The sequence below is a fragment of the Cajanus cajan genome, chromosome 4, assembly GCF_000230855.2.
Source record: "Cajanus cajan strain Asha chromosome 4, NIPB_CcT2T_4, whole genome shotgun sequence".
Lineage (NCBI taxonomy): Eukaryota > Viridiplantae > Streptophyta > Magnoliopsida > Fabales > Fabaceae > Cajanus > Cajanus cajan.
In genome coordinates this window covers 26,659,116-26,682,651 of record NC_138520.1, presented here as the reverse complement: position 1 = coordinate 26,682,651, position 23,536 = coordinate 26,659,116, and the positions used below count along the sequence as shown (strand labels likewise).

General features: G+C 40.0%; 1 protein-coding gene across 1 annotated transcript; it reads right to left on the bottom strand.

Moving 5' to 3' along the window:
* Positions 1-503: 503 nt before the first annotated feature.
* Positions 504-20,511, bottom strand: LOC145957264 (uncharacterized). The gene is made up of 8 exons (XM_083073487.1): positions 20,427-20,511; positions 19,892-20,292; positions 19,678-19,789; positions 19,324-19,583; positions 8,868-9,275; positions 8,482-8,642; positions 8,124-8,325; positions 504-566 (listed from the first exon to the last, which is right to left on the bottom strand). The coding sequence occupies exons 1-8, from the start codon at positions 20,509-20,511 to the stop codon at positions 504-506; spliced, it is 1,692 nt and encodes a 563-aa protein (XP_082929613.1).
* Between the last annotated feature and the right edge of the window lie 3,025 nt (positions 20,512-23,536).

Genomic DNA, 23,536 nt, shown 5'->3' with positions numbered 1-23,536 from the left:
TTCTACTCACTTCCATCATTTTTGGTATCAGAGCCTTGGTGCTCTTGAGGTTATATGTTCTTAAACTTTTGTGTGAATCCGTGTTGTCTCTTCCATCTTTTACATGTATTCTTGTGTTTGCTGTATGGATCTTGGTTTAATACATATTTTGATGGATCCTATATGTCAGATGAGAATCGATTGATTCACATTTTGCTTGTTCCATTACTCTTGATTCAATCCGGTTTTGGTGCTTTAGGTTTCTATGAACTTGTGCGTTTTTAATTTTGATTGAGTCTTGCCTATTGTAACGACCCGCCGTGGTCCCTACACTTAATGGAATCGCACTAAAAATTTGTAAACTAAGATAAATAATAAAATTGGATAACTCATAAATACAAAACATGAAAGATATATAAGAATAATTAAGTTTTTAAGTATTAGTATTTACACAGTTATCCAAAACTACTATCTCCAAGTGCCGGTCAAGCACAAAATTGTTACCCAAGGTGGTAACTCTAACACTAGGAACCAAAAATTCCACTTCTAGCAGCAAACTCAGCCAACAGCTCCAACCTAGCCCTGATCTGCTCCCATACACCGTATGATCATAGCAGTCCATCCACATGGAAACAGAAGGGTAAGCTAGAATTCAATAAACAACCATACAAGTATAGGGAAACACTATACTACTCATTTATTCAATCATTATCACAAACGACCATACAGTTCAACATAAAAACACAACTCATTCATACAACTTAGAAGCAACTTTAATACAACATCAACAATAATATACAACTTAATTTTTAATGCGTCGTCACACATATACAATTGGGAGATCTCCAACAACTGAGGTTGAGCAGTCTAGGTGGCATAAACCCTACCGAATCCAACGTTTGGCCAATCTCAACCAAGTCAGGTATAGAACAACGTTAGGAACTCCGAAGAGAACCAGGTATAGACAACAATAGGCGATTGCTCAGGTGTGCCACTTAGACTCGGAGGTCCAGTACTACTGTCAGGATAGAAGGGTTTGGGTATGAGCCTACCATGGCCTTGGCTAGCATCATCAATCCACATATGGAGTTAGCCCACCCACTGTCCTCCAAGTACCACGCACCCTCCAGTACTTAGTTAAAGACTACATCTCTAACTAGATACCTTACTCAAATTGGTCATTCAACCATGACATGGATCGACTACTTCCATGTCTCCCACACAGTACTAAGGGATTCTTTAAAACAACTTTCAACTTATCACCTTAGTACTGTGTATCTCAACATAGGACATATATCTTCACCATATGTCCCTAACTTTCCAACTTTACAACAATAGACAGCTTTACAACTTTACGACAATAGGCAACTTACAAAAATACAACAATAGACATCTTACAGCAATAGGAAACTTACAACAATAGGCAACTTACAGCAATACAACAATAGGCATCTTACAACCATAAGCAACTTACAACAATACGACTATAAACATCTTACAACAATAGACAACTTACAACAATACAACTATAGACATCTTACAATAATAGGCAACTTACAGTAATAGACAACTTATACAACTTTAAACAACTTTTACAACTTTAAACTACATCAACTTATACATCTCAACTTATTAATAACTCAACAATAAACAACATAAAAACAACTTAGTTTCACAACGTATAACAACTTTAACAACATAACACATATTATCAAACACACAACATATGACCAACTTAAGCCAACAACTACTCAATCCACACCCAACAACTTAACCCTTTTCAAGGAAAACAATGCATGAACTTCCCTAACTCTCCTGAAATTAAGCAATCTACATTCTAGCTTCCCTCACTTGAAGATTGGCTCAGATTAGCCAAAAACTGAACAGAAGTAGAATTTCCCTTCGAAGCTCAACCTGGAACTTCAATCCACCCAAAACAAGCTTTCTAATCTGAATTTCAAGAAAAGATAGAAGACATTAGTGGTCTAGAGGAGAAGAAGAATCATACAGAGAAATTAGAGAGAGAAAAGAGTCACAAACCCAGAGTCCTTCTCTCTAAAACCTCTCGTTCTCCTCACTGCCCACACCCCTATTTATAGAAATTTTGGAGTGGCCAGAATGGCTTGTTTCGAATCTAGAACGACCCGTTCTGCACCCCTTCATCATGTGCAAAAATTACATGCAGAATGGCCCGTTCTGAAATCAGAACGGCCCGTTCTGGAACTCATCCAGAACGGCCCGTTCTCCATCCAGAACGCCCCGTACTCCAACCAGAATGGCCCGTTCTCCAACTAGAACGACCCGTTCTAAGGTTTGGAACGCCCTGTTCTCAACCACATTTTATAGGTTAATTTAGTAGTTTGGAACGGCCCGTTCTGGGCTACTGAATCACCCATATTACGCTTTTGGGCCTTTTGAATTAACTTACTACGTTACAATACCCCCCAACAACAGGAATTTTCATCCTCAAAAATAGGCTTACCAAAAAGGAGGAATGGATATTGTTCCTTGAACTGACTCTCTACCTCCCAAGTTGTCTCACCAGTAGCTGCATCCCAGAGAATCTTCACCAAGCTAATGGACTTGCCATGAAGCTCCTTCAACTTGTGATCAACCACAGCTACCAGTCTCTTCTCATAGGTCAAGTTCTGATGGAATCATGCCTAGGAAGGCAAGAGGTGACATATTGAAGGAGCCAAGAGGAGTTGGCTAGACATGAAGGTTTGGGCCAGTCAAGACCCAATGGGCCCGATGGGCTTGAAAGGCCCAAGTTGAGCTTCTCATGAGCCATACTTGGTTTTAGCTATTTTCTTATATCGTATATATCATGTTAGTATAGGTTTCCTATATTATGGTCTTGTATTTTGGACCACATAGAGTAGCATTTTTGGGCCATAGGCCTATTGGGCCTAGTTTTGGGCTTCATGGGCCTTTGGGCTTTTGGTACCCAATATTAGGCTCATTCTTTTTCTTGTAATTTTTCCTATTCATTGTATTTATTAGACCAATGTATTTCGGTCATTAGATTAGGTTTATATGAAGTATACATTAATAGGTGCATTAGGGTTCATTCATATGTCATTTAGAAGTAATTTGATTTGAATTTGAGTCACATGGATGGCATGGAGAGGTTCCGGCCATGTGAGCTCTAAATTCACTTCAAGTAACTCCCAAATGACATTAGGATGAAGGTACCATCCGGTTTAGTCATTTAATTGGCTGAAGTTTGAATTTCAAATTCAAAATTTGAAATTCAAACTTGGCGCCAAATGTGTCTACTAGGATTGGCGCCAACTTGACCTAGTTTTTCACCTATAAGTGTAGCTCTCCCACCTTGTACAAACACTTTTGATAATATAGAATTTCTGATTACATTTTTAGCAATTCTCAAGAGTCACCGAAGTTCTAAGAGAGAGCAAGAGAGAGTGCCTTCAAAACACTTTAGGAAACCCTAGTTCCTTCTCTTTGAAGTGAGCAATCTCTTGATTGCTTGAGCTTGGATGCTTCCCTCAAGGCTTAGGCCTACATTCCGCAAGTTCTTCACCTTCTAAAAGTGTTCATCCATTTGGTGTTATCTCCATTGAAGTGGATCCGTGCCTAGGAGGAGCTTAGGAGGAGATCATTCATCACTTCTCCTACTTCTTCCATCATTTTTGGTATCAAGAGCAAGGTTCTTCAAGGAGATAAGTGTTCTTAATTTTTTTTAGTCCATTTGTCTTGTTGTCTTTGTGTTCTTGTGTGTCTTGTTTGAGTTTCATTTCGGATCTATTTGTTTTTGAAAATTTTTCTATCCATAGATCCATTAGTTGATTGTAATTTGAATTTCTTTCCACAATCAATTTGTTAGGACCTATTTGCTTGTGCTTCTTTTTGTTTTTATTTGAGTCTCTCATTTCCTAGCATGTGTCCGTGATTGGACTTCATTATATTGCATTAGATTTTGTTTTTGAATCTTTGTTTTGTCTTAGAAAGTTATGTGTAGTTCTTTATATGTTGATAATTCCTAGAATAGCTTGTTTAGCCTATTTTCTTTTGAGTTTGTGAAACTTTGTTTGGTACGTTTTTTGCATTTTAAATCTGTGCCTACCTATATGTGCTTTTGTTTTACATGTTTGAGTTCATAATTTGCTATTAGTTCTAGCAAATTTCTTAGAGTTAGGTTTCTATTATGTCTTGTTAAAAAGTTTGTCAAAAAAAAAATTGTTAAACACTACTTCTTTATTAGGTTTCCTTGAGTCTTATGTGTGGCTGAAACTATATCAAATTTTTTAAGCCTTAAAACAGAGACAAAACATAGGTGTATGTGTCTTAATGCATGAGAAAACAAAAGAGAAATTAGTACATAAAATTTGACCTAAAAATACTATAAAAATTGTGAAGCACTAGTGAAAACATGCTTGTGAACATCTCTTGTTTTGTGTGAAAATTTTTGCTGCAGATTTTCTAACCTAAAACCGAGACTTATAAGTGTTTAAAAGACATTTAAACTCCTTTTTAATCAAAGAAAAAGAAGTGAAAAATATTTTGCAAAAGAAAAGAAAGAAAATAGCAAAAGAAAAAGCCAAAAGGAGTGAAAAATCTTATATACCTAGCTCTCGGTTTTGGTGTGTTCTTGTCTATAATTTTTTCAGTCCAGCCACATATTTTGTGTCTTAATTTTGTTTCTAATCTTAGATTTGTTTTTGTAATCCACTCTAGTGCCTTTGATAGGTTATCTTTTGTGTGCTAGCTTCTTTTAATTTTTGAATATCTTTGAGTCTTGTATTCAACACTTTACTCTTCAATTTTGGTATAAGCTTTATAAATTGTGCTTTTGTTGCTTGTCTTGTTTTCTTTGATTAAAAATTATGTGCTGGAAGTGGCCTCAAATCCTTGCTTAAGGATCAAACATTGACTCAACAAAAAGTAGGAAAGAATTGGTTACAAACTACTTTGAAATTTGACCTAATTTAGTGACCAAAACTTTCCTAAACTACCTTCACAAGAGGGATCATTTCCTTAACCTTGTGAGCAGCCTACATTCATCACATTGTTGTGTTATTTGTGCAGGGTCCAGGAGCAAGCAAAAACAAAGATTAGTGGTGGATTGGAACACTTAAACAAGTGTTAGAAAAATTGGACAACAAATCCGTCACTAATTGGTCACTAAAGCCGCCACAAATTGTTTTCTAGTGTAGTTTAAATTTTTGCAATTTCTCTTGTATTTTAAATCAATTTTGTAAATCTTGGAGGGAGTATTAAGAAGCTGGTCAGGTATATCTAACCCTTGGTAGCTCACTCACGTGTAGTACTAGTGGAAGTGGCTTGGAAATTTCATATGTTTCAAGCTTCCACTTAGGGCAAAACGACTAGTTGCTTAATCTTGCTTCCTTTGAGTTGTTTGTTCTTTAATTTGTTTACTTTGCTGCCTTAATTCGACTAGCATTGTGTAGAGTTTATTGTTCATGTTTAGTAAGCATTCAAAAACACTTGTGAAAATCATAAATCATTAAACATTTGTGAAAAGTTTTGTGGAATTGAGATTACCATAAGGAAGTTTAGTGATTTCCACTTGAAAAGGTTTGGTTATTAAGTGGCTCTTAGTAGCTCACCTCCCTTTATAGTGAAACTTGTACACTTAGACTTCCAAGTGCTAGTCTTATTCCTAGAAAAGACCAATTTTTTTTTTCTTTTTGCATTACATTTTAAAAATTCTTGAAACTTAACTAGTTTGCTTAACATTTTTTTTCTTGTTTTTAAGCTTTTAAATTCAATGTGTTTAATTGTCAAGTTTGCTATATGCTTGCTTGTGGACATTTAAGGGAAAGAATTTCTAAGTTCCAAAGGCTTAGTGTTGTTTAGAACCACGCTTATCTAGTAATCTTTAGCCAACTTTTCTTTAGGAATTTTTGAAAACTTATTTTGGAAAACTCTTTTTGTTTAAATATGAGAAAACATTCCTCAAGTGGTAGTGACTTAAGCTCCCCAAAAAGTTTTTCACATCCTACTCAAGAGCTTAAATCACTAACACTTTGGACAAAGCAAGAAGTTTTAACAAAAGAAAAAGAAAAACTTGAAAGAAAAGCATGACTTGCAATTTTAGAGGAAGAAATTCAAATTCTTAAACAAAAGCAAGAAAAACTTTTAGCAAAAGAAAAATTGAGAAAAACAAGAGCAAAAGAAAGAAAAAAGGCATTTCTCTTAGGGAAGAGTAAGGAGGAAAATATCTCCTCTAAAGGACTTGTGAGTGAAGAGAGTTGTTCTATAAACCATTTGCAAAATACTCTCTTCATACATCAAGACCTTAACTCTTACTCTTATGCTACCACTAGTCATGAAGTGGAGATTCTAAAACAAAATATTTTAAAGAAAAATGAATCTCAACTTCAAGATGTAGTGAAGAAGGAGTGGACTACACTTAGATCTACTTCTTGTGCTACTTCCTTGGAGGTGCCCAAGGAAGATAGCCTTCCTCTCTTTAGGACTCCTTCTACCATAGTTGTTCTAATAAAGCACCCAAATTTTGGAATATATTGTTTGATAGATACATCTTGTCATATTTCATATATATTCTATTTTTGATCTTATGGGAAGTTCATCTTTATTTGAACTTAATTTGCACCCTTTCCTACAAGACAAAAATAGTTTATATGAGTTTTCAAGATTTTCCAAGAAATTTTATCTACCAAACAATATGATTCAAAATTGTTTAGGAAGTTTTCTAGTATTTGTTTCTTTATATTTTAAGAAAATCCTAGGCTACCATTTAGGGTACTTTAGGCAAGATGTTGTAGTTTTTAAGAATCATTCTTTTCATTGTCTTAGTCATAGTGTCACTACATTTTTAGGATTTCATTCTAGGTTATACTTAGAAGAGGATCCTATTTCTACTTTTAGGGATTATCATTTTAATAGTTTAGTTTTCTTTGCTAGGCTAGTTAGAAGGATTCCCCTTAGGATCCACATTCCATTTTCTTCCTCTAAACATGTCACCTCTTATACATGGTTTGTTGTGTATGTAGGTGATGATTCTTATTCCATGCATCCTCGTGATTTGAGGACAAATCCTTTTCAAGAGGGAGGGGATGATGGAATCATGCCTAGGAAGGCAAGAGGTTACATATTGAAGGAGCCAAGAGGAGTTGGCTAGACATGAAGGTTTGGGTCAGTCAAGGCCCAATGGGCCCGATGGGCTTGAAAGGCCCAAGTTGAGCTTCTCATGGGCCATACTTGGTTTTAGCTATTTTCTTATATCTTGTATATATCATGTTAGTATAGGTTTCCTATATTTTGGTCTTGTATTTTGGACCACATAGAGTAGCATTTTTGGGCCATAGGCCTATTGGGCCTAGTTTTGGGCTTCATGGGCCTTTGGGCTTTTGGTACCCAATATTAGGCTCATTCTTTTTCTTGTAATTTTTCCTATTCATTGTATTCATTAGACCAATCTATTTCGGTCATTAGATTAGGTTTATATGAAGTATACATTAATAGGTGCATTAGGGTTCATTCATATGTCATTTAGAAGTAATTTGATTTGAATTTGAGTCACATGGATGGCATGGAGAGGTTCCGGCCATGTGAGCTCTAAATTCACTTCAAATAACTCCCAAATGACATTAGGATGAAGGTACCATCCGGTTTAGTCATTTAATTGGCTGAAGTTTGAATTTCAAATTCAAAATTTGAAATTCAAACTTGGCGCCAATTGTGTCTACTAAGATTGGCGCCAACTTGACCTAGTTTTTCACCTATAAGTGTAGCTCTCCCACCTTGTACAAACACTTTTGATAATATAGAATTTCTGATTACATTTTCAGCAATTCTCAAGAGTCACCGAAGTTATAAGAGAGAGCAAGAGAGAGTGCCTTCAAAACACTTTAGGAAACCCTAGTTCCTTCTCTTTGAAGTGAGCAATCTCTTGATTGCTTGAGCTTGGATGCTTCCCTCAAGGCTTAGGCCTACATTCCACAAGTTCTTCACCTTCTAAAAGTGTTCATCCATTTGGTGTTATCTCCATTGAAGTGGATCCGTGCCTAGGAGGAGCTTAGGAGGAGATCATTCATCACTTCTCCTACTTCTTCCATCAAGTTCTCTCTAACTTGCACCTCATCCATCTCTTTCACGTGACTCGGGTCTCTGATGTACTTCCTCAACTGTGAAACGTGAAACACATCATGCAGGTTGGACAAAACCGAAGGTAATGCCAACTGATAAGCCACTGGACCTACACCACGAAGGATCTGGTAAGGACCAATGAATCTTGGTGTGAGTTTCTTGGCCCTTATAGCCCTTCCCACTCCAGTAGTGGGTCTCACCCTGAGAAACACGTGCTCTCCCTCCTCAAACTCTAGAGGTCTCCTCCTCCTATCAGCATAAGACTTTTGTCGACTCTGGGTAGCCCTCAACCTCTCCTGAATCTGTCTCACCATCTCAGTAGTCTGAAGAACTAACTCTGGACCAACCACTACTGACGCACCCTCCTGATACCAACACAATGGAGTCCTACACCTCCTGCCATACAAAGCCTCAAAAGGCACCATGCCAATACTCGCATGATAACTATTGTTGTAAGTAAACTCCACTAATGGTAACACCTCCACCCAGCTACCTAGATGATCCAATACACAAGCTCTCAAGAGATCCTCTAATGACTGAACTGTTCTCTCTGACTGACCATCTGTCTGTGGATGATAAGCAGAGCTCAACCTCAACCTCGTCCCCAAAGCCTGATGTAGAGTTTGCCAAAACCTGAAAATAAACCTTGGATCTCTATCAGAGATAATACTAGAAGGCACTCAATGCAACCATACTATCTCTTTGATATACAACTGTGCAAGCCTCTCCAAGGACCATCTCTTGTTGACAGGAAGAAAGTGCGCACACTTGGTCAACCTATCAACAATCACCCAGATAGTGTCACTGTTCCTAGTAGTCCTAGGCAACCCCACTATAAAGTCCATAGTGACACTATCCCACTTCCACTCAAGAATCTCCATTAGCTGCATAACCCCTCCAGGTCTCTGATGCTCAATCTTCGCTTTCTGACAAGTCAGACAAGCGGCCACAAACTCTGCTATCTCCTTCTTTATACCAGGCCACCAGAAACTTTTCTTGATGTCCTGATACATCTTAGTCATACCAGGATGTGTGCTAAGATGACTCATGTGTCCCTCCTCTAGAACAGCTCTCCTCAACTCTGAATCACAAGGTAAACAAATCCGACCTTTGAATCTCAGAATTCCATCTGTACCAAGCTCAAAACCAGCTGCCCTCGCAGTACCAAGTAATCGCAAAATCCTCAACAACTCTGGGTCCTGTAATTATTTAGTTCCCACCTGTTTCAGGAACTCATTAGTTATGGTGGTCATACCATAACTAATGTGATCCTGAACAAACTCCACCTCTAGTCTCAAATCTCTAAACTGCTCAATCAACTCCAACTCCCTAATCATCATAGCTGACATGTGAATGGATTTCCTACTTAATGCATCTGCTACCACATTCGCCTTCCCAGGATGATACATTAACTGGAAATTGAAGTCCTTTAGGAATTCCATCCACCTCCTCTGCCTCATATTCATCTCCTTCTGATCAAACAGGTATTTCAGACTCTTGTGATCACTAAATACACTGAATCTCGCACCATACAGATAGTGTCTCCATGACTTCAAGGCAAACACCACTGTCGCCACCGGCCCGAAACGGGCTTTCGGCATTCGCGAAGGATGGTTGGACTCGTTTATTTGTTTAAAAATGTGGATTGCTAGAATGACTTATTCTCAAACTGAGACCTCGTCAAACGAGCAATTTTATTAAAAGTCTCACTAATCCATATTAATCCCAAGCGGGACCCTCCATGGATTATTGGTTTTCGTAAAAGGAGGGTTCGTGGAGACGCCACCAATGTTTTACTCAAAACATTGGAAAAAGGGATAAGGCAATTGATTTTATAAATCAACTTTGGCCATTACAACCAGAGTTGGGTAAGGGAGTCGGTTACGCGTGGGGAAGGTGTTAGCACCCCACAGCGCCCCTTTCGGGTTCCCTATGACAGATTATTTTATAAAATAACAGTGTAAAATTACTAAATTACCCCTATTTATTATAAGCGATTATAAATTAACTATCTACATGATGACAGTTAAATATACAAACAGAAAGCAGTAAAAGGAAGGATTTTAAGAAGAAAACCTTTGAAGCGTGCTTTTATATATTTCGTAAAACTGGGAAGCTTTTTGGCGTTCCCTCGCTCTACAAGCCCGCTCGCTCCCTCCTATAAAATTTTGACTACGGAAATCCGGAGGATTTCCCTTCGACTAGGTTCGAATCTCCAAGCTAAGTGCTCGGAATTCCAGAACTTCGTCGGATCGACTCCCAGAGAGATTTCTAGGGCAGAACACTGCTCAAAAACCCCAGAATACTCAAGGAGGGAGTCAAAATTGAGTGAAAAAGTGTGGAATGACGTCCAATTGACGTCATATTTATAGGGAATAGGCGCAATACGGCCTACAGAAGCAATACGGCCGTATTGAAATTTTTGAACTTCAATACGGCCGTATTGAAATTCAGAAATTTCAATACGGCCGTATTGAGTTCAATACGGCTGTATTGAAGCTTCAATACGGCCGTATTGATTTCAGTACGGCCGTATTGAAGTTTCAGAAACTTCAATACGCCGTATTGAGTTCACTGCGGCCGTATTGAAGCTTCAATACGGCCGTATTAAGTTCAGTACGGCCGTATTGGGCTTCATTCCCTCTACTTCCTTATTTTGAGCTATTCTAAGACCTCTAGACCTACAGAGAACCCTCCTAGGGCCTTCCAGGAGTCCTTCTGGCTGATCTTCCTTCAGTCTTCGAGAGTCTTCAAGCTTTATTTCCGACCCGGACAATTTTAGGGGTCTACAGCTGCCCCCCCTTTACTTAGTCAAACGGTCTTTTGGTGTACCGGCTGACAAGTAAAGGAGTTGACCCAATTGTCCGGGTGATGTGCCATCCTTCCGACTTGTAGTGTCTTCAGGTGGGAAAATTGTTGAGTAGCCTCTCCAGGTTGGTGCATACCTCCGCGCTTCTAGTCACTTTGGTAGCGTGAGTCTTGCCCTCTCCAGGGTGAGTATTAGTCGTCGCCTCTCCAGGCTCGTGCGTGAGTCTTGCCCTCTCCAGGGTGAGTTTGCCCTCTCCAGGGTGAGTATTAGTCCTCTCCGGGGTGAGTATTAATCGTCGCCTCTCCAGACTTGTGCGTGAGTCTTGCCCTCTCCAGGGTGAGTTTGCCCTCTCCAGGGTGAGTTTGCCCTCTCCGGGGTGAGTATTAGTCGTCGCCTCTCCAGACTTGTGCGTGAGTCTTGCCCTCTCCAGGGTGAGTTTGCCCTCTCCAGGGTGAGTTTGCCCTCTCCGGGGTGAGTATTAGTCGTCGCCTCTCCAGACTTGTGCGTGAGTCTTGCCCTCTCCAGGGTGAGTTTGCCCTCTCCAGGGTGAGTTTGCCCTCTCCGGGGTGAGTATTAGTCGTCGCCTCTCCAGACTTGTGCGTGAGTCTTGCCCTCTCCAGGGTGAGTTTGCCCTCTCCAGGGTGAGTTTGCCCTCTCCGGGGTGAGTATTAGTCGTCGCCTCTCCAGACTTGTGCGTGTGTCTTGCCCTCTCCAGGGTGAGTTTGCCCTCTCCAGGGTCTGCCTCCGTGTTCTTGACGACATTGGCAATGTGAGTTTGCCCTCTCCAGGGATTTGAGATGATTTTTGTCTCCACAGTCCACGATGCTGCTTCGACGGTTTGATTTTGGTGCCACTGAGGGCTGGATAACGCAGGGATCCGTCTAGGGGATGTGCAGTCATTCATAGGTTCCTGTGCCCCAACTTGCATTGCATTGTTGGTACCCATTGAGGAATTTCTGTTTCCTTGGGGTGTAGACATAGATGCTCTTCTTGAATTGAGCGATGCCTTATGTTTGGCTGACGTCCTTTGACGTTGGTGGAGTATCCCGGTTATCTTTATTTGGGTATCTCTTTTGGGTTTTCTGATTTTTGTCGCCTCTGTGTAGGCTGTTATCCGCTGGGGATTCTGTCGTTGATTTTGATTAGCCTCTTCTGTTAGGCGTATCAGCTCGACGTTCAATGATTGGCTAAAAAGCCAAATTCCACTTGGGGAATTGTTATTGATTTTTTTTCTTTTTTTGGGTTTTCCTTTTTGAAGGAGTGCCTCTTGTGTAGGCGACTGGGGATTTGAAGTTCAGTGTTCGGCTGAGTGCCAGATTCCGCTTGGGGAATACTTATTGATATTTTTGATTTTTCTCTTTTTGCAGGGATGCCTCTGAGTAGGCGATTGGGGAATGAGGGATCTTATGTATCCCAGAGTATTATTTAGGAAGCCTCTGCAGGCTTAGCCTCACTCAACACTTGAGTTGGAGAGCTATCTTCACTGAGGAAGTGTTAAGTCCTTTGACTTGTATATACTGTTTGGATGATCGCACTTCCATTGGGGATTGCGTCGATTTTGCTTTGATAGCTCTCGCTGGGGATTTTTCCGTGAGCTTGAGCTGAGGTTCCCTCTGGGGAGTATTATTTCTGCGAGCCTCTCCAGGCTCAGTTATTCTGCATACTGTGGAGGATGTGGAGTATTATTTTGGTAAGCCTCTCCAGGCTTAGTTATTCGGTACAAATTGTTTGTTGGATTTTCTATATCCTTGCCTTTTTTATTTTCGGCTTTTTCTGTATTTTGCCTTTTCTTCTGATTTGGCTTTTTCTGTATTTTGCCTTTTTTATGTTTTTGGCTTTTGCTGTACAGAAATTAAAAGTGCTAAAGAAATTAAATTCAGTTATTATGAGAGAGTATTATTTCGGCAAGCCTCTCCAGGCTCAGTTATTTTGTAGGAGTATTATTTCGGCAAGCCTCTCCAGGCTCAATTATTCTGAAGGAGTATTATTTCGACAAGCCTCTCCAGGCTCAATTATTCTGTACGAGTATTATTTCGGCAAGCCTCTCCAGGCTCAATTATTCTGAGAGAGTATTATTTCGGCGAGCCTCTCCAGGCTCAGTTATTTTGAGAGTATTCTTTCGGCAAGCCTCTCCAGGCTCAGTTATTCTGTATGATGCTGTTGATTTTCTGAATCTTTGTATTTTGCTTGCTGCTGTCATACACAAGCAATTTTCTATTTTTCTATTTTATGCGGTTGCCTCATGATAAGGTCTTTGAATGTGCAACTAATGTGTGTGTGATGCACAAATGCAATACAATTTTTTATTTTTGTTCATTTATTTAGAAAAGTGAGTGGCTCTCCCTATCCTCTTCTTCTTGGAGGACTTTCTGTCATTGACGCGAGGGAGTATTTTTGTGAGCCTTTATGCAGGAGATTATGGATTTTACAGGAACCCCTCCAATTTTCTTTTATTGACCGATTAATAATGGAATTTCGTACAATTTTTATGAAAAACCAATTCAGAGGCATAATCACATGGTCAAGAAAGAAAAGAAACAAATGGATATTTTTATTGATATTCACAAGTGTTTTTACAGAAAGATATACAGAAGGAAATTTCTGAAGAATGGCTGGCCAAGGTAGGCTATACATTTTTGGCTTAAACAATTATATCTGTAATTGTCGCTCTTCCCGTTCCCCTAATCGTTTCGGGTGAGATGCCTGAGCCAGGAGTGTAGATACTGCAAGACGCTTGCTTCTAGAAGATTATCACTTGAACCGCCTTTCGGTTTTCGGTTCAAGTGATCGTTGCTTGCTTTGTTTTTATATCTTATTCTTTTGCCCCTAACTTTTGCTTAGGACGTATCCTAACGGGGTAAATTTGCCTTTGTTTTGCCTAGTACCCTTGTACTGGCAGGCTTTTTATTTTGCCCTAACTTTTGCCTAGGATGCCCTTTTTGGGTTTTCATCCTAGCGGGCCTTTGCAAGCAACGTCTTCAAGCATAGTACTTCTTTACCACGTCAGCGTTGACTGGGTATCGAAGTTCTTCTCCATCCATGTCTATGAGGATTAATGCTCCTTTTGAGAAAGCTCGCTTTGCCACATACGGTCCTTCGTGATTTGGGGCCCACTTTCCGATTTTGTCCTTTTGAGTTGGTAGTAATTTCTTCATTACCAACTCTCCCTCATGGTAGACTCGAGGGTGGACTTTCTTGTCAAAAGCCTTTTTGATCTTCCTCTGATAGGCTTGACCATGGCATATGGCGTTCAGCCGTTTCTCTTGGATAAGGTTCAACCGGTCGTATCGGCTTTGAACCCTTTCTGCCTCGGGAAGTTTTGCTTCCATGATTACCCTTATATAAGGTTTTTCGACTTCGACGGGTAGAACTGCCTCCTGAAGTCCTATAACCATGAAGAGCAAAGGGTAATATCTCGTGTCAGTCTTTAAATGAGACAACCATCTTTTGCACTATTTTCTTGATGTTCTTTTTGGTTGCCTCGACTGCCCCATTCATCTTTGGCCGATATGGGGAAGAGTTGTGGTGTTGGATCTTGAATTCTTGGCTCAGTTCTTCCACCATTTTGTTGTTCAGATTAGATCCATTATCAGTGATGATTTATTTCTCCATGCTTCCACTAGATTATTCTAAAATCTTTTGGGACAAGAGAGAAAAGAAGGGAAAGATATTTTTGTTTTGAAGTTTGTGTTTTAGAGGGGATTATTTTTCAAAAATGGTTTTTGTAAGAATGGTTAGCCGAGGTAGGCTTATGTGTTTAGGCTTGTTTGATTAAACACTTATGAAGTTAAAAAATCGTGTTGTGATTCGACAACTTGGATAGCTTCCCTTGAACCTTTCTTTTTGAATTTGGTTCATGGTACCATCATGGATTTCTTTTGTTTTTTGATTGTCCTTATTTTTGCCTAAAACACCCTTTTGTGGCGTTTTAGCGGACTTTTGTTTTTATTCATTTTTTGCAACCCTAACTTTTGCCTAGGTCACCCTTTCGTGGGATTCCTAGCGGGTTTTTTGCTCTTATTTTTGCGCAGTCCCCTTTTTGGGTTTCCTGCCGAGCTTCTTTTATTTTGAAAGATTTCTTTTTACCCATGATGGCACTTGTCAAGGCCAAGGGAAGGTGCTCCAAGTTGTCACACACATTTCCACATAAAAATGATGTGGGTTTATTATTATTAAGATGATTTTAACCTCATTCATGTTTATTCAAACAGGGTTAAAAAATGTGGTTTAGAATTTTATTATAAGCAAGAAAAGAAGCAATGAGAAAGAATGATTTTATTATAATCATAGTGGAAACATGTGTCCTTTTCATCACTGATAAGGGTCCCAGTGTTGACCTCTTTTATCTCTCGGCCATGCCCCAAATTCACAGTCTCCAATTTCTCTTGACGAGTTGGAGTAAGCGAGCTTCTCGTTTTAGCAGTCTTTGCAGATCCGGAGAGATGGTCTCCTCATCACTCTCCAACTCAACCCATTCACTTTTGGATCCCGGTCAGAGCGAACAATTACAGACATAATTATTTTATTGGTTCTGTTTAGGTTTAGAATTTATTAATGTTAATGAGGAAAGAGAGAAAAGAACAAAAGAGAGAGTAATGTATGAAAAATGCCTCTTTATTGATATATGTATGTAAAACTGTACAAAAACCCTTATTTACATGAAAAGGTCCTCATGATCTTGGGTACTGATCATGAGTCCCTAAAAGAGAAATATGAAGGGGCCCTATCGTGGCTTGTTCTTTTCTCTACTCCTGCTTTGGCCGAGGATTCTCGCTCACGTCGGGCGCTATCGAATCAAAAGTGATCCACCCAGCATCAATAAGGTCTTGGACCTTATATTTGAGAGCTTTGCAGTTCTCCGTTGAATGCCCCGATGCCCCCGAATGGTATAGACATTTGTCTTGTGGTTTGTACCAATCGGGGTATGGTGGATCAATCTTCTTTAGTGGAACGTAAGCTAGAAGACGTGCTTCCACTAGCTTCGGCAGGATGTCGCTATATGTGGTCGGAAGTTTATCAAACTTCTTCACAGGTTTGAATTGCGATCTTCCTGACTTCGAAGTGGAAGAAGACGAAGAGATGGTTATGGCACTGACTTCTCTCTCCTTCTTCTTCCCAAAGGTCTTCTTAGCTTTAAATGATTGGGAAGGTTTAGCTAGCTTCCCGCTTTTCAGCTCTTGTTCCATTCTTCCTCCAACATGATGGGACTCATGGTCACTGTGCTCAGCCCCTTGTATGTTGTGGTGACGCATGAGTTCCATCATTTGCGCCATTTGCTCTTTGAGCTGTGAGAGCTCGGCTGTAAGCTCCTTATTTCGTTCTTCCAACGCGTCCATTTTCTTGATTTTCTTTGCGCGTGTGAGGACAGAGAGATGACCAGCCACTTTCTAAAATGAATTTTTTAACCTAATTAGTTTATTCATGAATACGCTCTTGACATGAGCTTGATAACCTTTCATCTTTGAGGCGCTGCCTTTTTAAGATGAAAGTTTATCACCCTCCCTAGACTATTATCTCTCCACAACGGAGAATCTCAATAGTCACGGGTCTCTTTCACTCACATCGAGAGGGTATTAGTGAACCTATAAATGATGATGAGGACGCATGAGGTATTATTGATAATGATGCCTATGCTCCTTACTTTTATTATATTTTCACACATGGTCTTTCCTCTCATGTCATGGTTTTTTATGCATGGGGATTATTTTTAGACCTTATCACGAGGTTATTTATTAATGCACAGACAATTGCACATAAACAATGCACAAACAATTCACTCATCCACGAACAGTCACGAGCAAATTACGAGGTAGGGGTCTCCTGCAGAAAAGTGCATATTCAAGGAGGATCTAACTGTTCTCACCGGTCTGAGGCCCCCAAGGTGCCCCCATTATAGGGACCCAATTCCTCTTGTCGTAAGCCGATGGAAAGCTCCAACGCACTGTCGGACTCGAGTTCATGGTTATCACCTTGAGTGATGCTTTCCGACAACGGTCTCATAGGCTCCTATAAACCCATCAACCGGCCGTACTAACATCCACTCCCTATGGATTACCACTCATGCCCCCGGGTATAGAGGGAACTGTTGTGTGCAAAGGTTTGTGTGCAATTTATTTCAAACAATTGCGGAAATTTAAATAAACAACAGTTATTTAAAGCCAAATATATAAAGCATGTTATCATACAAGCAAGGGGTAATGAAGTAATTTTAACTATTATTTGTTAAAAATAATCTGTCACTAAATGGGACTGACTCTCGAGGCTTCCCCAGCGGAGTCGCCATCTGTCGCCACCGGCCCGAAACGGGCTTTCGGCATTCGCGAAGGATGGTTGGACTCGTTTATTTGTTTAAAAATGTGGATTGCTAGAATGACTTATTCTCAAACTGAGACCTCGTCAAACGAGCAATTTTATTAAAAGTCTCACTAATCCATATTAATCCCAAGCGGGACCCTCCATGGATTAGTGGTTTTCGTAAAAGGAGGGTTCGTGGAGACGCCACCAATGTTTTACTCAAAACATTGGAAAAAGGGATAAGGCAATTGATTTTATAAATCAACTTTGGCCATTACAACCAGAGTTGGGTAAGGGAGTCGGTTACGCGTGGGGAAGGTGTTAGCACCCCACAGCGCCCCTTTCGGGTTCCCTATGACAGATTATTTTATAAAATAACAGTGTAAAATTACTAAATTACCCCTATTTATTATAAGTGATTATAAATTAACTATCTACATGATGACAGTTAAATATACAAACAGAAAGCAGTAAAAGGAAGGATTTTAAGAAGAAAACCTTTGAAGCGTGCTTTTATATATTTCGTAAAACTGGGAAGCTTTTTGGCGTTCCCTCGCTCTACAAGCCCGCTCGCTCCCTCCTATAAAATTTTGACTACGGAAATCCGGAGGATTTCCCTTCGACTAGGTTCGAATCTCCAAGCTAAGTGCTCGGAATTCCAGAACTTCGTCGGATCGACTCCCAGAGAGATTTCTAGGGCAGAACACTGCTCAAAAACCCCAGAATACTCAAGGAGGGAGTCAAAACTGAGTGAAAAAGTGTGGAATGACGTCCAATTGACGTCATATTTATAGGGAATAGGCGCAATACGGCCTACAGAAGCAATACGGCCGTATTGAAATTTTTGAACTTCAATACGGCCGTATTGAGTTCAATACGGCCGTATTGAAATTCAGAAATTTCAATACGGCCGTATTGAGTTCAATACGGCTGTATTGAAGCTTCAATACGGCTGTATTGATTTCAGTACGGCCGTATTGAAGTTTCAGAAACTTCAATACGCCGTATTGAGTTCACTGCGGCCGTATTGAAGCTTCAATACGGCCGTATTAAGTTCAGTACGGCCGTATTGGGCTTCATTCCCTCCACTTCCTTATTTTGAGCTATTCTAAGACCTCTAGACCTACAGAGAACCCTCCTAGGGCCTTCCAGGAGTCCTTCTGGCTGATCTTCCTTCAGTCTTCGAGAGTCTTCAAGCTTTATTTCCGACCCGGACAATTTTAGGGGTCTACAACCACAACTGCAAGCTCCAAATCATGAGTAGGATAATTTCTCTCATGGGTCTTAAGTTGCCTCGAAGCATATGCCACTACTCTCCCTCCTTGCATCAACACACAACCCAACCCCTGGTGAGAAGCATCACAAAACACATCAAAATGCTCACTAGTGTCAAGTAATACCAAAATTGGAGAAGTAGTCAACCGCCTCTTTAACTCTTGAAAACTCTGCTCACAAGCATCCGTCCACACAAAAGGCTGATCTTTCCGAGTCAGTTGAGTCAAAGGCATTACTATTCGAGAGAAACCTTTTATGAATCTCTAATAGTAACCTGCTAACCCAACAAAACTCCTAATCTCTGTAGCAGTCTTTGGATGCTCCCACTGAATCACAGCCTCCACCTTGGCTGGATCTACTGCAATCCCGTCTACTAATATCACATGCCTCAAAAATCTCACCTCGGACAACCAAAACTCACACTTGGACAGTTTGGCATACAACTGTCTCTCCCTTAACACCTCCAAAACCAACCTCAAATGCTCACAATGATCCTCCAATGATCTAGAATACACCAAAATATCATCAATGAAGACCACCACAAATCTGTCCAAGAACGGTCTAAAAATCCTGTTCATGTAATTCATGAACACTGCTGGAGCATTAGTGACACCAAAAGGCATCACCACATACTCATAGTGACCATACCTAGTCCTGAAAGCAGTCTTTGGTATGTCACTTTCCTTTACCCTGATCTGATGGTATCCGTATCTCAAATCAATCTTCAAAAATATCGAAGCTCCCCTCAGCTGATCCATCAAATCATCAATCCTCGGAAGTGGATACTTATTCTTTATCGTCAACTTATTTAGTTGCCGATAATCAACACACAAACGGGCCCCACCATCCTTCTTCTTTACTAATAGTACCGGGGCACCCCAAGGAGAAACACTAGGCCTCACCATCTGTTTCTTCAACAAATCGTCAATATGTCTCTTCAGCTTTACCAACTCAACTGGAGCCATCCTATAAGAAGCCACTGATACTGGTCCTGCACCTGGTACCAGATCAATGCTAAACTCAACATCACGCATAGGTGGCAATCCCGACACATCATCTGAAAACACCTCAGGAAATTCACTGACAATCTCAATCCTAGCGATGACCCTCTCTATCTCAATACTCAAAGCTGCAAACAACATGAAGCACTCAGCTCCATCCCTCATCAGCTGCTCAGCCTGACCCGCTGATACCAACACCTCATCCTCCAACTGAGAAAATACCAACTCTCTCCGAGCACAATCTATAAGGATGTGATGGGCATATAACCAATCTATCCCTAAGATTATGTCGATATCCTCCATAGGTAATACAATCAGGTTCACTCGGAACCTCCTACCAAACACCTCTATCTCACACACATCTCCAACGTCACTATAGAAACTGAAGGCAAAGTAGACACAGACAAATCAACATGCAATACAGATACCGACAAACCCAATCTCCCCACACAATCAAAAGATATAAATGAATGTGTAGCAAGGCTGGAAACTCCGTGATGGCCATAGGCACCACCACTCTCCTCAGATCATACTTCAAGCCTTCAGCAAACTTCCTACACTTCCAAGCCTCAGAGGTGGCTTGGGTGTAGAAGCGTGCCAAATGCTTGAATCTCATGTCGTACTTAGTCACTGACATCTCACCTTGCTGTAATCTCATAAACTCTGCCTCCCGAGCATGCCTAACACTTTCTGGGAAATACTTCTCGAGAAAAACCCTCTTGAAGCACACCCAGTCCACAACCACTCCACGGTCAATCAGCATCTGGCTAGTACCCCTCCACCAATGCTTTGCCTCCCCTGTCAACATATACATTGCATATGCGAGCTTTCGCTCCTCTAAACAAACCAAAACTGAGAATATCTTCTCGAACTCGCAAATCTAGTGGTCAGCCACCTCGAGATCTGCATCACCCTTGAACTGAGGAGGACTACACTTCCTAAACTCAGCCATATCCCTGCTCATATGAGACCAGTAGGTCCTGTTGCAGCTCTCTCCGCATCTACCCTAGCAAAATATGAAGTCTGCTGCTGCATCGCCATGGCCATCATCTCCATGGCCCTAACTATCTGATCATACTAGGGTCTCGCCATACTACAAGAATTCAAACATTCTTTTAGTAACATAATATCTCCACAAATCACCAAAGACTAGCACATATCAGAGATATAACACAACAGAAACCTAGAAGGATCACTCCCCACAGAGTATCCAAAGGACTCGATCGGCTCTGATACCATAAAAGTGTAACGACCCGTCGTGGTCCCTACACTTAATGGAATCGCACTAAAAATTTGTAAACTAAGATAAATAATAAAATTGGATAACTCATAAATACAAAACATGAAAAATATATAAGAATAATTAAGTATTAGTATTTACACAGTTATCCAAAACTACTATCTCCTAGTGCCAGTCAAGCACAAAACTGTTACCCAAGGTGGTAACTCTAACACTAGGAACCAAAAATTCCACTTCTAGCAGTAGACTCAGCCAACAGCTCCAACCTAGCCCTGATCTGCTCCCATACACCGTATGATCATAGTAGTCCATCCACATGGAAACAGAAGGGTAAGCTAGAATTCAACAAACAACCATACAAGTATAGGGAAACACTATACTACTCATTCATTCAATCATTATCACAAACGACCATACAGTTCAACATAAAAACACAACTCATTCATACAACTTAGAAGCAACTTTAAAACAACAACAACAACTATATACAACTTAATATTTAATGCGTCGTCACGCATATACAACTGGGAGATCTCCAACAACTGAGGTTGAGCAGTCTAGGTGGCATAAACCCTACCAAATCCAACGTTTGACCTATCTCAACCAGCTCAGGTATAGAACAACGTTAGGAACTCTGAAGAGAACCAGGTATAGAAAACAATAGGCGATTGCTCAGGTGTTCCACTTAGACTCGGAGGTCCAGTACTACTATCATGACAGATGGGTTTGGGTATGAGCCTACCACGGCCTTGGCTAGCTTCACCAATCCACATATGGAGTTAGCCCACCCATTGTCCTCCAAGTACCACACACCCTCCAGTACCTAGTCAAAGACTATATCTCTAACTAGATACCTTACTCAAATTGGTCATTCAACCATGACATGGATCGACTACTTCCATGTCGCCCACACAGTACTAAAGGATTCAACTTTAAAACAACTTTCAACTTATCACCTTAGTACTATGTATCTCAACATAGGATATATATCTTCACCATATGTCCCTAACTTTACAGCTTTACAACAATAGACATCTTTACAACTTTACGACAATAGGCACCTTACAACAATAGGCAACTTACAAAAATACAACAATAGACATCTTACAGCAATAGGCAACTTACAACAATAGGCAACTTATAGAAATACAACAATAGGCATCTTACAACCATAAGCAACTTACAACAATATGACTATAAACATCTTACAACTATAGACATCTTACAATAATAGGCAACTTACAGTAATAGGCAACTTATACAACTTTAAACAACTTTTACAACTTTAAACTACTTCAACTTATACAGCTCAACTTATTAATACCTCAACAATAAACAACATAAAAACAACTTAGATTCACAACGTATAACAACTTTAACAACATAACACATATTATCAACACACAACATATGACCAACTTAAGCCAACAACTACTCAATCCACACCCAACAACTTAACCCTTTTCAAGGAAAATAATGCATGAACTTCCCTAACTCTCCTGGAATTAAACAATCTACATTCTAGCTTCCCTCACCCGAAGATTGGCTCAGATTAGCCAAAAACTGAACAGAAGTAGAATTTTCCTTCAAGGCTCAACCCGGAACTTCAATCCACCCAAAACAAGCTTTCTAATCTGAATTTCAAGAAAAGACAGAAGACATTAGTGGTCTAGAGGAGAAGAAGAATCATACAGAGAAATTAGAGAGAGAATGGAGTCCACAAACCCAGAGTCCTTCTCTCTAGAACTTGTCTCTAAAACCTCTCATTCTCCTCACTGCCCACACCCCTATTTATAGAAATTCCAGAGTGGCCAGAACGACCTATTCCGAATCCGGAACGGCCCGTTCTGCACCCCTTCATCATGTGCAAAAATCACATGTAGAACGGCCCGTTCTGAAATCAGAACGACCTGTTCTGGAACTCATCCAGAACGGCCCGTTCTCCATCCAGAACGTCCCGTACTCCAACCAAAACGGCCCGTTCTAAGGTTTGGAACGCCCCGTTCTCAACCACGTTTTATAGGTCAATTCAGTAGTTTGGAACGGCCCGTTCCAGTTTGGGAACGGCCCGTTCCGGGCTACTGAATCACCCATATTGGGCTTTTGGGCCTTCTGAATTAACTTACTACGTTACACCTAGTCCATAAAATGAATCAGTGATTGGATTATAACATTGAATAGCATGTGTTTTTGGTTTATAATCATGGAAGTTTTGTCTAGAGTCATGTTTAGTCCTTTGTATGTCACTGGTTCCTAGACTAGCTTGTTGAACCTTTTGTTTTGGTGTTGTTTTGTGATATTATTTTGGTGTGGTTTTTTGCTTTATAAATCTGAACCTACCTATATGTGCTTTTGATTTACATGATTGAGTTCTTAATTTGCTATTAGTTCTAGCAAATTTCTTAGTGTTAGGTTTCTATTATGTCACATTAAAAAGTTTGTCAAGAAAATTGTTAAACACTCTTCCTATTAGGTTTCCTTGAGTTTTGTGTTGTGGCTGAAACTTGTTTCACTTTTTAATTCATTAAAATAGAGACAAAACAGATGTATTAGTGTTCAAAAAGCTTCGAAAAAACAAAAGAAAAGAGTGCTTGAAATTGACCTAATAATTTGTAAAAAATTGTGAAGCACTAAAAAGCCAATCTCACTAGTATGCCTCTTGTTTTGTGAAATTTTTGGCAGAAGTTTTGCCTCATTAAATCCAAGACTTATACATATTTAAAAGGAATTAATACTCCTGTGTTGTAAAAGAAAAAAGTGAAAAATAAGTTGCAAAAAGAAGAACAAAAAAAGAGCAAAAGAAAAAGCCTAAAAGGAGTGAAAACTAGTGAGTTTTGCTCT